The 17,126-nt window shown below is 46.9% G+C and overlaps 4 protein-coding genes across 5 annotated transcripts; 3 read left to right on the plus strand and 1 right to left on the minus strand.

Annotated features, from left to right (window-relative positions):
• The first annotated feature begins 3,432 nt into the window (after window positions 1-3,432).
• Window positions 3,433-6,471, plus strand: LOC147983572 (replication protein A 70 kDa DNA-binding subunit D-like). Its single transcript, XM_087539537.1, has 11 exons — window positions 3,433-3,565; window positions 3,639-3,741; window positions 3,818-3,948; window positions 4,030-4,111; window positions 4,203-4,331; window positions 4,409-4,564; window positions 4,633-5,140; window positions 5,230-5,288; window positions 6,079-6,166; window positions 6,251-6,312; window positions 6,408-6,471. The coding sequence occupies exons 1-11, from the start codon at window positions 3,433-3,435 to the stop codon at window positions 6,469-6,471; spliced, it is 1,515 nt and encodes a 504-aa protein (XP_087395663.1).
• Window positions 6,472-8,147: 1,676 nt separating this feature from the next.
• On the plus strand, window positions 8,148-8,919 carry LOC147983573 (zealexin A1 synthase-like). The gene is made up of 2 exons (XM_087539538.1): window positions 8,148-8,234; window positions 8,311-8,919. Exons 1-2 carry the CDS (start codon window positions 8,157-8,159, stop codon window positions 8,917-8,919), a joined length of 687 nt encoding a protein of 228 aa, XP_087395664.1. The 5' UTR covers window positions 8,148-8,156.
• Window positions 8,920-12,283: 3,364 nt separating this feature from the next.
• LOC125540859 (desmethyl-deoxy-podophyllotoxin synthase-like) lies at window positions 12,284-13,883 on the plus strand. Of its 2 annotated transcripts, XM_087539539.1 has the most exons (3): window positions 12,284-12,448; window positions 12,995-13,198; window positions 13,275-13,883. In XM_087539539.1, exons 1-3 carry the CDS (start codon window positions 12,284-12,286, stop codon window positions 13,881-13,883), a joined length of 978 nt encoding a protein of 325 aa, XP_087395665.1. The 2 variants fall into 2 exon arrangements, with proteins under 2 accessions (XP_087395665.1, XP_048560354.2); XM_048704397.2 differs by having other exon boundaries at window positions 12,284-13,198.
• Window positions 13,884-14,297: 414 nt separating this feature from the next.
• Window positions 14,298-16,370, minus strand: LOC147983574 (uncharacterized). The gene has a single exon (XM_087540780.1). It carries the CDS (start codon window positions 16,368-16,370, stop codon window positions 14,319-14,321), a length of 2,052 nt encoding a protein of 683 aa, XP_087396906.1. The 3' UTR covers window positions 14,298-14,318.
• Window positions 16,371-17,126: the final 756 nt, after the last annotated feature.

Below are 17,126 nucleotides of genomic sequence, written 5' to 3' on the forward strand. Positions count from 1 at the left end.
GCTATGCCTTAGTCTCTGAATTCATGATGCACGGTCCGTGTGGTAAAATGAACGATAAATGTGTTTGCATGAAGAAAGGGTGTTGTTCTAAATTTTTTCCTAAGGAATTTAGGGACGAAACAGTCATAGATGAAGACGGGTTTGCGTTATATCGACGTCGTGACGAAGGTCGTACAATTTATAGATGGGCACTATCTTGATAACAGGTGGGTGGTTCCTTATAATATGGCTGTGCTTAAGCGTTTCCAGGGTCATATTAATGTTGAGTGGTGTAACAAAACCCAGGTCATGAAGTATTTGTTTAAGTATGTGACCAAAGGCGCCGATTACTCGAAAGTCCTATTAGAGAAGTCGAAGGGTAAGGGTAAAATTGATGGGATAGAAGATGGAGGGCCGATGGATGAGGTCAAAGAGTATTTACGATGTCGGTTCATATGTGAATATGATGGATTGTGGCGTATATTTGGGTACGCCATACACTGTAGGTTTCCTTCAGTAGAGAGGCTCCCTGTTCACCTTCCTGGAATGAATGTTATTCGCTTTCGTCCCGAAACAAACCTTAAGAAAATTGTTGATTCAGACTTCTTGAAAAAAAACCATGCTCACTGAATGGTTTGTTGCAAATGCTTTGTATGAACATGCTCGATCTTTAACGTATTGTGATTTCCCGACTGAAAGGACATGGGATTCTGAAACGAGATCATGGCATGAGAGAGAAGGTTGTAAAAAGATTGGTCGTGTCTACTATGTCTATCCTTCTGTTGGTGAACTGTATTACCTGCGAATGCTTCTAATGATTGTTAAGGGTTGTAGATCTTGTGTTGACCTTAGGACCTATGAAGGGCGTGTTTATCCTACCTTTAGAGAGGCGTGTGCTGCTCGGGGTTTATTAGGCGATGATAATGAATGGTACATTGCATTTGATGAAGCGATGGTTTGGGGTTTTGGGCACCGGCTTAGGCATTTGTTTGTGACCATGCTTATTCATTGTACTGTTAAGGATGAAATAAACTTCTTTGAACGATATTGGGAGAGTATGGCTGATGACATCAAACATGGGCTAAGATCCGCTTTAAATAACAAATCTTATGATCCTCCTGTGTCAAGACTTAGAGACATACTTCTCGATGAATTAGCTGAGCTATTTGTGAAACGTGGTTCTAACATAAGTAAATTTAATTTGCCACCACGGATCAGCAACACTGGATTATTTATTGAAAATCGATTAATCCATGAGGAGTTATCTTATGATGCACCTGCTTTAGCTAAAGAAGCGGTAGTCTTGCTTCAGAACCTGAATGTTAATCAAATTGTTGCTTACAAGGCGATATTACAATGTCTTCAGGCCAAGGAGCCAGGATTCTTTTTTGTTTCTCGGTAAGGGGGTACCGGGAAAACCTACCTATGGAATGCTATTTGTGCTTTCTTACGGGGTAAAAGGGAGATAGTTTTAACTGTTGCATCTTCTGGTATTGCGTCGCTCTTATTGCCAGGTGGGAGGACTGCTCATTCCCGTTTTAAAATGCCGATCGATAATGATGATGAAATGGTATGTGATATAAAGAGAGGCTCACGCCTGCATAAACTGTTGGTGACCTCCTTGATAATCTGGGATGAAGCGCTTATGTCGAATAGAAGGTGTTTTGAGGCTTTAGATAGGACCTTGCGTGACGTCCTTTCTACAGATGACCCTTTACTCTCTGATGTCCCGTTTGGTGGGATGGTTGTGGTATTAGGTGGGGACCTTAGACAAATTCTTCCTGTTATTGGGGGTGGTACCAGGCCTCAGATAGTTGACGCAACAATTACCAATTCTCCGTTGTGGAGATTTGTCAAAGTGTTGTCCCTTACTGTTAACATGCGTTTGGCTATGCCAGATGCAGATCCCAGTGTGCAGGAAAGTGTTGCACTATTTAGTAAATGGGTCCTAGATCTTGGAGAGGGTAGATTACCTACCACGCATAAAGGGGATGAATCTGACCCTTCTTGGATAGAAATACATGATGATCTGTTGGTTAAAACAGACGGTGATCACATAGGGGCCATTGTTTCTTCTATTTACAATGACTTTGAGTCTAACTATATGAATGCCGCCTATCTGCAAGGAAGGGCTATTCTGTCGACTACTAATGATTTTGCCGAGGAGATCAATACTCATGTGATGGTCTTAGTTCCTTCTGTTGGCAAAGATTACCTGAGTGCCGATTCTGTAGATACCTCAGGAGAGGCCGTGCAAGAGGAAAACCTTTTCTACCCTACTGAGTACTTGAATACTGTTAAGATTATTAATTTTCCAAATGATAGGTTGACTCATAAAAGGGGTGTTCCTATCATGCTTCTCAGAAACCTGAGTCAGGAAAATGGTCTGTGTAACGGCACGAGACTTATTGTGAAGGACCTAGCTGATCGTGTCATTGAGGCTGTTATTATGACTGGTTCGTACGTGGGTGATATTGTCTATATCCCCCGGATAGAATTGACGGTAAAACAAACAAAATCATCCTTTGTGCTTCGACGTAGGCAGTTCCCTGTACGTGTGTGCTATGCTATGACAATAAACAAGAGCCAAGGACAAACTTTGTCTGCTATTGGTCTCTATCTTAAGAAACCTGTCTTCACGCACGGCCAGTTGTATGTGGCAGTTTCCCGTGTTACTTCGAGGAATTCTTTGAAAATCCTTATAGAGTGCGAGGATGGTACATGTGGCTCCGAGACTAAAAATGTGGTCTTCCCAGAGATATTGCGATCTGCTGGGATCCTTCCATGATCTGGATAGGTGATTCTTAACTATGTACATCGGCTGTTTTTGGAGATACCCATTGGGTTAGCTATATATAAGTTCGCTGTGTTCTTTGATCTTTTGTTCATGCATGTGGTTGGTGTGGCTGGTCTTTTGTTCGTGTCTACGCCTATTATGCTTGGTGTTGTGAATCTGTTGGATGAATCTTTTGTCTCTGTGACTCCTGTAACAAATTGCCACCTTTGCCTGTGTTACTGGTTTTAGTACTATTCCTTTGGCCACAAATGCTATACTTTTGTTGTTGTGATTATGTTACAGATGGCGATCGTTGCTTTAGATGAGCTTGTACAAGGAAATAGCAACGATTCAGTCTGTGTGTATGTCTCGCGACTATGGAACCATCGTGGAGGCACTGACACTGGTCCGATCAAGCACACTGACATGGTTCTTATGGATGCCGTGGTACTTGCTTTCATCTTGAATTATGTGTTCCATGTTAGTTTTGGGTGTTGGCTGAGACTTATTGTACTCATAATTGTTCTGTCTTTGCAGGGCAACCACATGTATGCTGAGATTTCTGAGAAACTGGTTCCTACATTTGCGCCAGGATTCGTGAAGGCTGTGCTTATGTGATTTCTCAGTTCTTGGTGTTTCCAAACAAACGCTATTTCAAGCCTGTCGCTGGACCACATATGATCAGATTCAACCGTTTGACCACAACTGACCCTCCAGCTGATGAAGAGATTGAATTCCCATTCTGTACTTACTCAATCACTGCTTTGGCTCATCTTCCTGCGCCGGTTGAGAACCCTGACTATTTCACAGGTGTGTTTATTGCCTTCTTATTTTTGCAGCTTCTTTGTCTATGCTTTTAACTGTCCTCCCTCTGATTATGTAGACATCCTAGGACTTATTGTCGGTGTGTCTAATGCCATGGTATACCACAGCTCTAACAGAGCTGAGCCTTCTGTAAAGCGAACTATCACTCTCGCTGACCCGAGGTTTGTTGCTCACTATTTACCTTGTGTTCTGGACATTGCTAGATTTCATATCAATTCTCTTCTTTTGTGTGTGTAGTGGATATCAGATCAATGTCGTACTGTGGGGAGAGCAGGCAAAAGCCTTTGATGGAGATGATGTCATGCAGATAGGCCAAACTGGACCAGTCATTGCTCTAATTGTTGGGACCCTGGTTAAAAACTATGAAGGTTAGTCCTAGATAAGGTGAAGCCTATTTTATTATCTGGCGCTTTCTATTTGACTTGGTGTTTTTCTTGAATGTTTTGTAGGACGCAGGGGGGTTAGTGGTAGCGCAGCATGCCGATGGTACATTAATGATGATATCTCTGACATCACCCAATTTCATGAAAGGTGCTACGATTGTACTGGGCTGTTTGTTGCTTTCTATTTTGTCCATATGCTATTTTGACTCCACTTATTTCTTCTTCTCCGATTTGTGTAGCCTCCAAGGGAAGTTCTCTCCTGTAACGAAAATTATTCTTCCTGGTCAAACCGCAGATGAGAAAAGTGCACAGGTCAATCTACAAACTAAAACAGTTGGTCAACTTCTCGACTTGAAGGACCATCTTACGTTTATTTGTGTGTGGCAGTGTGGGATTTTTAGCTATGATATATTCTGATATTGTGGTATGTCGTTTCTTTGCAGAGCACATGTTTCTTCTGCTCGGTCACTCTGTCCAGGCTCAGTCCTGGTCAGCGTTGGTGGTTCATGTCTTGTGAGAAGTGCCATAAAACAGCACAGCGACATGGCTCTGTCTACAGGTGCATTGACCCCACATGTGCCTCCACCGACGCAATGCCAAGGTATTATTATTCATCATGCACATTTTTCTTCTCTTTTTCCCTGTAAACTAATGTGTCATTTCATATAGATATCGCATATGCTTCAGATGCACTGACGATTCAAGGGAGGCCGAGTTTATTTTCTTCGACAGGGTTGGAAAAGAGATTGTTGCTAAATCTTTGATCACTTTGCTACGTGAAGGGTATTCCAGTCGTACAACCCTTGACGAGATTGTTGAAATAGCACGTGGAGACCCAGGCATCCCTAAAGACATATCCACTTTGATTGGCAAGAAGTACAGATTTGTGGTGTCTATCTCTTCAAAGAGCTTTATGCCTGATGCCGAGGAGACATCCTTCCAAGTTATCAGCATAGATGTGCCTGTGGAAAAGACATCAAGCTCTGCGGTTTTATATCGCAAGGCAGATTCCTCTGGACCTTCTACTGGTGATGTGGGGTTTCCTGGTTCTGGTGATGTATCACCCTTAGTGTTGCCCGTTGGAAGCTTCTCAACTGATACTGGTGCCTTTTCTCTTCCTGCATTACCTGTTGGATCTGTCCCGGTCTTGCCCATCTCCGGTGATCAGTTTGCAAAGGTATGATTTTGTGTGTTGTATCTATGTAAGTTGTTGCTATTTTCGGTTGTGCAGTTATTCTTATTAGCTCTAACCGATATGTTGTTTAGGTTGCTGTTGCTCTTGGCTCTCAATCGACCCTTGCTTCCCCGCCATCCGTGAATAAAAGGTGGCTTAATGGGTTGTCCTGTCAATAAAGTACTCCATGTGAAATACATGTGTGGCTACATAAGCAAGCATGATAATTGTGAGTTACCATACAATTGTGTCAAAGTACTAGCATTCATATGTACTCATGTTTGGTCTGTGATTGGTTGACAAGATACCTAAAGTACTTAATTTCAATTTATGCTTTGGTTTTTATTTTGACAACTGGCGTATTGCACTCACTCTATACATATCCTTTGAGATCGGCTGATTGATAGTTCATAGTTCTAATGTACCTCGGACCAGGCTCGAGGTTAATGCATGTCTTCTGATGGCGTCCATCTTACAAAAAGCATACAAGTATCTAGCCGAGTCTAAAAAATCGCAGTCGACATGCCTCTTGTGTGTCCTATAACTTCTAAAACAACATCAACATATTAACATTGAATAAATATTTAGCTAAGGATACAAGTTATGAATAGCTAAGGAATACAAGTTTTATGAATAAAAGATTGTTGCATCAAAGAGCATTAGCACCTCCTTGTCATTGTCCTTGGTCGCCTTCGGGTAGACCATATGTATATTAAGATGCCTTTCAATTTGTAGTCCTTGTCTGTCTTAGCCGACTTCTGGTGCTTATCTTGAGACAACATTTCTACATTTTTGTTGTACTCGGTATGGTTTCGGTGGAAAGAGATGACCTAGATACAATAATAATTAGATCTAACAATCAAACCAATTCTTGATTGAGAGCTGTGTCAATGTCTAGGTCATTGTTATTGACTGAAGATTGTTTATTTCGTTGTCTACAGCGGCGGTGGCTTGAAGAAAGGCCTTTCTAAAACCGAACTAACGAATGCTGACGTTCGCAAGCCTTTGTTCCCAGTTGACAAATCTAAGGTATTCCTTCCATCTTTTGCAAGCATTGGATCAATATCAGTAACATGTTTATCTAATTGAGTTGCGTGTTCTTTGGGCTTCTAGGAAAATGCAACGCTGGGCGATGGTCCTGCTGTCCTAGGTGAAGAGGTGGACGGTACTACAAGGTATATACTTCTAATTGCCTCCAGAGCTTCCTGTTTTGATCCATCGCTGACGAGTAGGTGGGTCTGACTTTTCCCCCTCTCTGTTGTGAACTAAGCGTGGTGCCATTGGCTGTTGAGGGCACCACCATTCAAAAAAACAAAAACGCAAGGAGGGCCTGAGACCGAAGAGGTCAGGTGTTGTTGAGTGCTCGCCCTTTTGGTACGCCCGTTTTATCTTCTCCTTGCTTCAATGACTACTGTGATGAGCATTCAGTTGATCCGTGGTTGGTTATGTGTATCCAGGACCTTATCCTTTTGTTTGTGGATGCGTGAAGAAATGATGAAAATGCTTGATGAATCAGCCACAAGAGGAGGATGAAGCGCTTTTGGTTTATCGCTGGGCTTTCTAAGTTGGTGCAAATTTGCATTGCCCTTATTGTACATTATGTCTGCTCTACCTCAACCATATCAGGCAGTAAATGTGACTGCATCTGACTGATACCCCTTGCCTATTGTAGTCTAAGTATGTGTGTATCCTACCTCTATGCTATCAGTCAGGACATGTCTGTATAAGACTTGAGCTCAACTATTAGTGTATGCTAAGCCATCTGCTAGCAACTGAACTAAAGAACCGTCAATGTAATATCATCATGTGTGTACTTAAACATGATCGATCATGCACATGTGACCTCTTATGTATTGATCATATGTTATCGATTACTTCTGTTTATGATCGTTTGGTAATGATAGTTAATGACGGTTATACTATGATCTCATTTGATGTTCTGCATTTAATCACTTCCAGTTATTTTGTTACCGGGTTGGGAATGACCGCACCCCCGCAGGGGTGTGGCAAGCCGCACTTCCTACCTAGTTATAGGAAAATGGTAGTGTAAAATGGGCTTTGGGTATTTTCAAGGGTATATTTTAGAGTGCAATAATTTATTTGGTGGTTTCATCCCTCTATTTGATGGGACTATAGACTGTCAGCCTTTGTTTTTATGGACTAGTAGCCAAAGTTTGACTTTCAAAAATGTAGACACCGTAGTGCATCTACAACCAGGCGCCCCAAACCCGTCTCAAATAGTTGGACGAGCGTACCGATCACTGACCGATCATAAAAGATCAACCTACCCGGGCGCTTCAAACCGGCCTCAAACGCCCGGGTTGTCCGGCGCCCCTCATATGCACCCCAAATGTTGGGCGGATATGGAGCAGCCTGGGTACGCCTGGGCGTGTCCGCCATGTCGGAGCTGGCAGGCCCAGCCCACCACCGACCCCACGGCCATCCCACAAAAAACCCCAATCCGACTCCTCGCTCGGAACCCTATCTCACTCACTCTCCTCTCCCCTCTCTGATTCCGATCCAATCTAGCGCAATTCAAGCTCCAGCAGTCACTCCGGCTCCGACGTCGACCTTGACGAGGAGTTTGCCCTCCGCATTGCATTGAAGGTGTCGCGGGCGTTTGATGTGCCGAATTTGCAAAGTCCGGCTGTAGAGGCTCTTACATCCTGGAACTGAGTGAGTATGGCATAGCTCTTACATCACGTGGTGAAAATTGACATTTGGTAATCTGCTAACCAAAGACCAATTTCATATCCTGGGTCTGACATTGCCTACTGATAGAACATCATTTATATTGGTTGAAGAAAATCCATGTTACGTGGTTGACCTTGCACCTAGAAGCAGAGGCCTGAGGTTTTAACCCCTTCTCCAAAAAATGTTGGTCGCAGCCAGAGACCACCTCTACAGACTAAAGTGAACGCCCCATCTGGATCCAATACATGGCTATGTGGATATAGATGCCGGCAATGAAAAATTAAAGCCACATACACCGTTTGCTAGAAAAGGTGACCAAAAGGACATGCGAGAAATAAGGATGACCAAGGAAGGCGGCCAGGAGGTCCCTTTTACCATGGGAGCCATCAAATGTCTATTAGTGGTAAGCTATCACCCGGCTAATTGTTTTCATTCACTAACTAGTAAATTTTAATTTTCTAAATTTGCATGATTTGCAGGACCTGTTTAGTGCTGGGAGCGAGACGTCGGCGACGACTCTCATTTGGGCCATGTCGGAGTTGATGAGGAACCCAGCCACCATGGCAAAAGCACAAGACGAAGTACGTAACAACCTACAAGGGAAGCCAAGCGTAACCGAGGACGACCTGGCTGACCTCAAATACATGAGGCTGGTCATCAAGGAGATGCTTAGGCTGCATCCGTCGGTGCCCCTGCTGCTGCCGCGTGAGCCCACTGAGGCGTGCAAGGTCCTCGGCTACGACGTGCCGACCGGCACCACCGTGTTTGTGAACACGTGGGCAATCTGCCGAGACCCCAAGCACTGGAATGCCCCAGAGGAGTTTAGGCTGGAGCGGTTCGAGTCCGGCAAAGTAGACTTCGAGGGAACCAACTTTGAATACACACCGTTTGGGGCAGGCCGGAGGATATGTCCGGGGATGCTGTTCGCACAGTCTAGCATGGAGCTGGCCCTTGCCGCCCTCCTCTACCACTTTGACTGGGAGCTTCCTACCGGAGGGGAGTTGGACATGGAGGAGGAGATGGGCATCGCCGTCGGTCGGAAGAATGACCTATACCTGCATGCTGAAGTCTGTGTGCCTCTTAATTAGCGTCTGCTTAAGATGTCGCATAGTGGATGTGATCGATTAGGTTGGCTAGATCGAACATTCCAGCTGCATATTGCACACAAATTCCTTGAACATTTTGTTACCAGGGTGTCATGGTGGTAATTATAGTAATTATTGTATTGTACTGTTTTCATGATTTATTAAAAAATCAATAATATTTTTGTATTGATTATCAAATATGTGGTTTCCCATCACCAATCTGATTTTCTTTGTTTGATATTATGAGCTCAAGCTAAATTTTCAAAGATCTACTCCTTGTGTAAATTCCTTTCTAGTACTTTCGGCCACGTTCACCACCCTACTGAGGGTACCGTCAACCACTGCATTGGAGAATCTTCAAACGAACAACAATGGAAATACCATCTTCAAGAACTATGGGCACCAGCCAACAACTGACTAAGAATGTGTACTTAGTGTCACCAAGACGTCTACGAAGGACTCTTCAACATGGGATCTTCTTCCATGTTTGGCTAAGTCAACAAGCCGCATGAGTGTACCGAATGTCACAAGCAAAATCAAGGAGGATAAAAATTGGCAGGCCTCTAGCTACTGTAAAAAACGAGTGGTTTGGGCTTTCGGAGATCTAATTTTCAATTGCAATAATCCCAGTAGTTTGCAAACAGTTTTGAAAAGTCTTTTCCGTACCCAATACATATGTACTCTCGACATTCACAAATGAATAGTAGAATGACCATAGATTAAAAATATACCCTTAAAAAGTAGGAGAAAGAAAAAAACAAAAATGACATTTATGTAATCTCAAACTCTCTCTGTCTCTGTCTCTCATGCATTATAGGAAAATGGTAGTATAAAATGGGCTTTGGGTATTTTCAAGGATATATCTTAGAATGCAATAATTTATTTGGTGGTGTCGTCCCTCCATTTGACCGGACTATAGACTCTCAGCCTTTGTTTTTATGGACTAGCTAGTAGCCAAAGTTTGACTTTCAAAAATTTAGACACCGTAGTGCATCTACAGCCATGCGCCCCAAACACGTCTCAAACACCCGGACGGGCGGACCGATCACTGACTGGTCATAAAAAACCGACCCACCCGGGCGCATCAAACGCCAGGGCTGTCCGGCACCCCTCATATCCTGCCAAATGTAGGGCGGATATTGGGCGGCCCGAGTATGCCCGGGCGCGTCCGCCATGTCGGAGCTGGCAGGCCTGGCCACCACCAACCCCGCGGCTATCCCACAAAAAACCCAATCCAACTCCTCGCTCGGAACCCTAGCTCACTCACTCTCCTCTCCCCTCTCCGATTCCGATCCAATCCGGTGCAATTCGAGCTCCAGCAATCACTCTGGCTCCGACGTCGACCTTGACAAGGAGTTGGCCCTCCGCATTGCCTTCAAGGTGTCACGGGCGTTTGAGGTGCCGAATTTGCCAATTCCGGCTGTAGAGGCTCTTACATCCTGGAACGTGGTGAAGATTGACATTTGGTAATCTACTAACCAAAAACCATTTTCATATCCTGGGTCTGACATTGTCTACTGATAGAACATCATTTATACTGGTTGAAGAAAACCCATGTTAGGTGGTTGAGCTTGCACCCAGAAGCAGAGGCCTGAGGTTTTAACCCCTTCTCCAAAAAATGTTGGTCACACCCAGAGACCACCTCTACAGACTAAAGTGAACTCCCCATCTGGATCCAATACATGGCTATGTGGATATAGATGTCGGCGGTGGAAAATTAAAATATAGATGTCGGCGATGAAAAATTAAAGCCACATACACCGTTTTCTAGAAAACGTGACCAAAAGCACATGCGAGAAATAAGTGTTGGGTCATCTCATCCTCATCACGACAACAATATTTGTCAAGTTTTTAATACACATACGTACATTGCAAGGACGGTCGACGGAGCATGTGGATTGGACATGTATGTAGTATTATTGAGTTCTAAACAGGATAATATGGCCTTGTCCAGTTTTCACAAGCAGATAACAGTCAGTGACAAAAAGAACATGTGAGAAGTAAGTGTTGGATCGAAAAAACAAAAGGCATTCTGGGGTATAATCTGACTATTGTACTCGGTTTACACATGTAAGTTGAGCATAGAACTCATCTTACAAGACATGTGTCAGCCCCTGTGAGCTCCTATGACCAAATGGCACTGCCAATACAGGTTTAAACCGAGAGCAAGGCACACACCTTACATATAAGGCGTGAGCAGATTAATGTTCTCGGCTTACATATACAACTTGAACAGAAAGAAACACGAGCTCGGTTTACACATGTAAGCCGAGCATAGACCGCGTCTTACAAGACACGTGTAAGCTCCTTGGAACTCCTAGGACGAAATGACATTGCCAGTACAGATTTAAGCCGAGAGCAAGGTACATGGCTTACATATAAGCCATGACTAGATTAATGTTCTCGGCTTACATATACGCCTTGCACAGAGAGAAATACGGTCACAGCTTATTCCTGGGCACTGGCACCATATGATTACTCCATGTAGGAAAATTAAGCCGAGAGTGACACTCGGCTTACAGAGGGCCCACGTGGTGCCTTTAGGTTGCTAGGAGCCAGGGTTTTTCTTTTAGAGAGGGGTCAATGCCTAGTTCATAGTACTAAGACTACTCATAGTGGGGATTAACATATGTGTGGTGTCATGCAACACTTCATATAAGTTATATGTATAACTCATCTTATCAGTATGTGTGATGTTACTTATAGTGTGAGTAACATACTATATTATCACATGCATCTCTTTCCTCATTAATTATTTACCATATCATCTATTTTGCCTGCATATATATGATGTTACCACCTACCTCTGTTCTGGTTTATTGGTTTTAACTAATAAAGTATTAATGCATGTCACCAAAAATTTATAGCGTTGTATTTGTATTTAAACATAGATTACAACAATATTATTTTTCATGACAAGCATTAACATTTTGTTAGTTATAAGTAAAATCAAAATTTAGTATAAAATACAAAGGGATCAATAAATCAGGATGGAGGTAGCATGCTACTTCCACTATGGGTAGTCTAAAAAGACCTATTGTTCGGTTTTTTCACTACGTAGTGTGTGGATGAAGAACAAAGCGCGATCGTGCACCCATCACGATCGTCTAGGGAATCTCCGCTCCCTAGTAGAAGTAGTACGTATCCTTGGCGCATGGGAGACGACGACGAGACGGGCGGTTCGTTCCGGACGACAACCAAACTTGCCCTGCAAATATCTGGTCGTCTCGCTCGCATAGCGATCCACGCCAGTTTACAGTAGAACATCCTAGCGTACTCGATATATTTAGTCTGTGCCGCATGCGTATATACAGTGCAGTTTATCCCCAGCCTTCTCTCGAGTGAGCTCAAGAAAATAACAGGCGCCATGACCACGGAGCAAGCAATTTATCTCGTCTTGGCTCTCCTCCTGCCTCTCCTGCTCCTCAAGTTCATCAGGAAGCGCGGCCACGGCGCTGGGCAGCAGCTGCCGCCTGGCCCTTGGCGGCTACCGGTCATCGGCAGCCTGCACCACATCACCGGCAACCCACTAGTCCACCGTGCCTTCGCGGACATCGCGCGCCGGCTGGGCGACGCGCCGCTAGTATACCTCAAGCTCGGCGAGGTGCCGGTGGTGGTGGCCTCTTCTACCGAGGCCGCGCGCGAGGTCATGAAGACGCAGGACGTCACGTTTGCGACGCGGCCGTGGAGCCCCACCACCAAGATCATCATGTCCGATGGGGTCGGGCTGGCGTTCGCGCCCTACGGCGCTCACTGGCGCCAGCTCCGCAAGATCTGCATCATGGAGCTGCTCAGCGCCCGCCGGGTGCAGTCGTTCCGCAACGTCTGGGAGGAGGAGGTGACGCGCCTCGTCGCCGTCATTTCAGCTAGTACCGGCGAGCCCATCAACGTCAGCAAGCGGCTCGCCATGCTCATCGCAGACATGACCTTGCGCGCCATGATCGGGGACAGGTTCAGCAAGCGGGAAGAATTCCTGGAGGTGCTCCAACAGGGGGTCAAGATCCTTTCGGGGTTTAACCTCGGCGACCTCTTCCCCTCATCCTGGCTCGTCGGCTTCGTTAGCGGCTCCGCCCGACAGGCGTGGGAGAATCACACCAAGGCCTTCGAGCTCATCGACTGCGCCATCAAGCAGCACGAGGAGGTGAAGGCCGCCGCCGCCGCGTCCAACGGCGACGGGAAGGAAGGGGAGCAGGAGGACCTATTGGACGTGCTCCTCAGGATACAGAAGGAAGGCGGCCACGACGTCCCTTTCACCATGGGAGCCATCAAGTGTCTATTAGTGGTAAGCTACCACCCGGCTAATTGTTTTCATTCACTAACTAGTAAATTTTAATTTTCTAAATTTGCATGATTTGCAGGACCTGTTTAGTGCTGGGAGCGAGACGTCGGCGACGACTCTCATCTGGGCCATGTCAGAGTTGATGAGAAACCCAACCACCATGGCAAAAGCACAAGCCGAAGTACGTAACCACCTACAAGCAAAGCCAAGCGTAACTGAGGACGACCTGGCTGACCTCAAGTACATGAGGCTGGTCATCAAGGAGACGCTCAGGCTGCATCCGTCGGTGCCCCTACTGCTGCCGCGCGAGGTCACCGAGGCATGCAAGGTCCTCGGCTACGACATGCCGACGGGCACCACCGTGTTTGTGAACACGTGGGCGATCTGCCGAGACCCCAAGCACTGGGATGCTCCAGAGGAGTTCAGGCCGGAGCGGTTCGAGTCGGGCGAAGTGGACTTCAAGGGAACCAACTTCGAGTACACACCGTTCGGGGCAGGCCGAAGGATCTGTCCGGGGATGCTGTTCGCGCAGTCTAGCATGGAGCTGGCCCTTGCTGCCCTCCTCTACCATTTTGATTGGGAGCTTCCTGCCGGAGGGGAGTTGGATATGGAGGAGGAGATGGGCATCGCCGTCGGCCGGAAGAACGACCTGTATCTGTATGCCAAAGTCGTCGTGCCGCTTAATTAACGCCTCCTTCGTATGTCGCATATTGCAATTAGTACACAAATTTCTTGTACATTTTGTTACCAGTGTGTTATGGTGGTAAGTACTGTACTGTTTTCATGATTTATTAAAAAATCAATAATAATTTTTTTTCAAAACGGAGGCAAAAGATTTGCCTCATCGATTAATTAAGAAGAAGAGAGTTGACCAGTTAATTAACGGAAAACCGGGCGAAAACCGATACATATAGACCACATACGGACTACTCGCTGAGAAAGAAACTGCATAACCACACGGTTAACCCGACAAACATACATAGGACGAAACAATCATGATCCTTCACACTTCTACATCGCAAAGAAACCCCCAACAAAACCAAGGTTAAAGACAACAGACACCACCAAATCCATGGAGACGAGCCAATCGAGGATGGTGGTCGAAGAGATTGAGTATCATCCATTAAACAGCCGCTGACGCCTTACCAGTGACGCCACTCTTCTTGCCTATGCTCCTGAGAGCCTTCTTCACCTGCTTGATTTTGCCCGTAGAAGCCTCCTCCGCTACGAGGCAAGCAATCGCCTTGCCAGATCCAGGACTAACTGCCTCCAAACGGGTGAGCAAGCCGCCGAGCTTTTTCACGAAGACCAACTCGTCAATATGTGCCAACATACCATCACGGTCAAAGATGGGCGGCCGGATGGACTTTACCGCCTCAGAATTAGATGCCAAAGCACCTACACCCACAGACGGCACCTGGCCAACAGCCACAGGTGAGAGAGCAATAGCAACATCCAACCCTCCATGGTCCACAAAGGCGAGTGGCTGACTGTGCTCCAACGACGGTGGTGAGGTCGAGGTCGGCATCGTCAAGGCCCCTCCAAGCGACTCCATCTCCATAGGAAGCACCATCGAAATAGGCGAAGTGGGCTCCCCACAAAGCTTTTGCAGCTCAGGCATAATCTGAAGCACCAGAGCCACGACCTCGATAACAGCTTCACTTCCAGAAGTAATCGGCACGATAGGCAACGGCGATGGGCAGGATGCACTGCGAGGGGAGAGATCTCCATACATGCCAGCTTCCTCATCGGCCGAATTAACATGGATCTTGGGCATCAGGGACATAACAGGCACAACCTGGAGCTTGGCAAGAGCGGCCTCTGCATTTGCCAAAACACTCCCAACTCTCACCAAGCAGTCTTGCAGCTCGGTGCGGAGCAGCACAACCTGCTCCATGAGGACCAACTGTTGCGGTACATCTGTCGGGGTAGCATCGTTGGCAGGAGCAAACATCGGGGTAGCATCGTTGGCAGGAGCAGACATTGGTGGATTCAGTGGAGTAACATGACTTAGCGGCGTAGTCTGGTCCCTGGGTTGTTTTGCGTGGCAAAAGCGAGCAATGTGGCCAAAGCGAAGGCAGTTCCTGGACCGAACTGGGTCCCTACAAGAGCGGGCATGATGACCTCTGCAGAGGCACCGAAAGCATCGGTCCCTCAGCCACGCCGGAGGAGTCGGTTGTGCATTAGAAGCGGGACGCCGGAAGTCTGTTGAAGATGGTGAATGACGGCGCCCCTTGACGAGGTGCCAGTCCCCAAATGAATCTTCATGAGGTGCCGGCGCACAACACATGAGAGCAGCTTGAGACTTCTCCTTGCGGAAGCATCCAAGCCAATCTCCCCAAGCCGAATGCACGGGAGAAGTGACTGGGATGGTGCAAGACATGCTTGCAGAGTCGCCTGATGCCAGCGGCGACGACAACGACGTTCGGGGAGCAGTGTACTCAGTCGGCGTAGCCGTCGACAGGGGTGCAGGAGTCGATGCCGGAGGCGGCGACAGCTGGTCGGCGGAGTTGCTGGCAGGGGGAGCGGTGGTGGTGGCCTGCAGGATCGGAGAGGTCACTGTCGGCCCAGCAGGACCACGATTCTCCCGATCTTGAACGGGCAGAGTGCACTGGAGAAGAGCATGAGCCGCCGGAGTTGGACAACCACATTGCAGGGCCGACTGAAGGTGCAGATCCTGAACGGACGCGCCGGCCATGGTAGCATGGACGACGGGCAGGCGCGCTGTAGCGCTCGTCTTCACGGTCCTTGGCAGACAACAACCATGGGCCAGATGACCACCTACGGCCGGATCGGCCTTGCGGAAGGCGAGTGCAGCCGCGGCCAGCTCGACGGCGGCGGTAGCCAGGGACGACCGAGCGAGAGCCAACAATGTCGTTGGAGCGGGAGCCGGTGGTGTCGTCTTAGCGGCTAAGGTCTTGGACACGGGGAGCATCACGGACACGGTAGGGCAAGCCAGCGTTGGCGGCGGCGCTGGATCCCGATCCAGATCCAACTGAGCAGGGGACGGGGATGGCAGCGGGATGATGCGCTGCACGGAGCCCGCGGGGAGCGCGGCAGGAGGTGGCGGCAGCATGCCGGCCGGCCGGACGCAGGGCTGCGGATTGGTGGCCGACGGGGCCGGAATGGCCACCGTCGGTGTGGGTGTGGGCGGCTGGTCGCGGTCGCTCAGCATGAATCGTTATGGCCAGTCTCATAAGTCTCAACTAATAATATTTTTTTGGTATTGAATAGCAAATACAAGGTTTCCCATCACCAATCTGATATTCTTTGTTTGATATTATGAGCTAAAGTCAAATTTTCTAAGCTCTACTACTTGTGTGAACTCCCTTCTGGTACTTCCGGCCACGTTAGCCAGCCTACTGAGGGTGCAGGCGGTTTCCATACCGCCAAGCGCCAACCACCTCTTTGGAGAATGTTCAAAAGAACAACAGTGGAAATACCATCTTCAGGAACTATGAGCACAAGCCAACAACTGATTAAGAATGTGTGCTTAGTGTCACCAAGACGTCTACAAAGGACTCTTCAGCATGGGATCTTCTTCCATGTTTGGCTAAGTCAACAAGCAACATGGAAGGTTTTAACCCCCTTTCCAAAAAATGTTGGTCGCACCCAGAGACCACCTCTGCATAATGCATGAGACCAATACATGGCTATGTTGGTCGTACACACACTAAAGCGAACGCCCCATATATATGGATCCAATACATGGCCATGTGGGTATAAATGTCGGCAGTGAAAAATTAAAACCATGTATGCCGTTCGCCAGAAAAGGCGACCAAAAAGATATGCAAGAAATAAGTGTTGGATCATCTCATCCTCATCACAAAAACAATATTCGTCAAGTTTTTGATACATATATGTATATTTCAAGGATAGTCGACGGAGCATGTGGATTGGACATGTATGTAGCATTATTGAGATTCTAAAC

The sequence above is a fragment of the Triticum urartu genome, chromosome 2A, assembly GCF_056163025.1.
Source record: "Triticum urartu cultivar PI428250 chromosome 2A, HENAU_Tu73, whole genome shotgun sequence".
Lineage (NCBI taxonomy): Eukaryota > Viridiplantae > Streptophyta > Magnoliopsida > Poales > Poaceae > Triticum > Triticum urartu.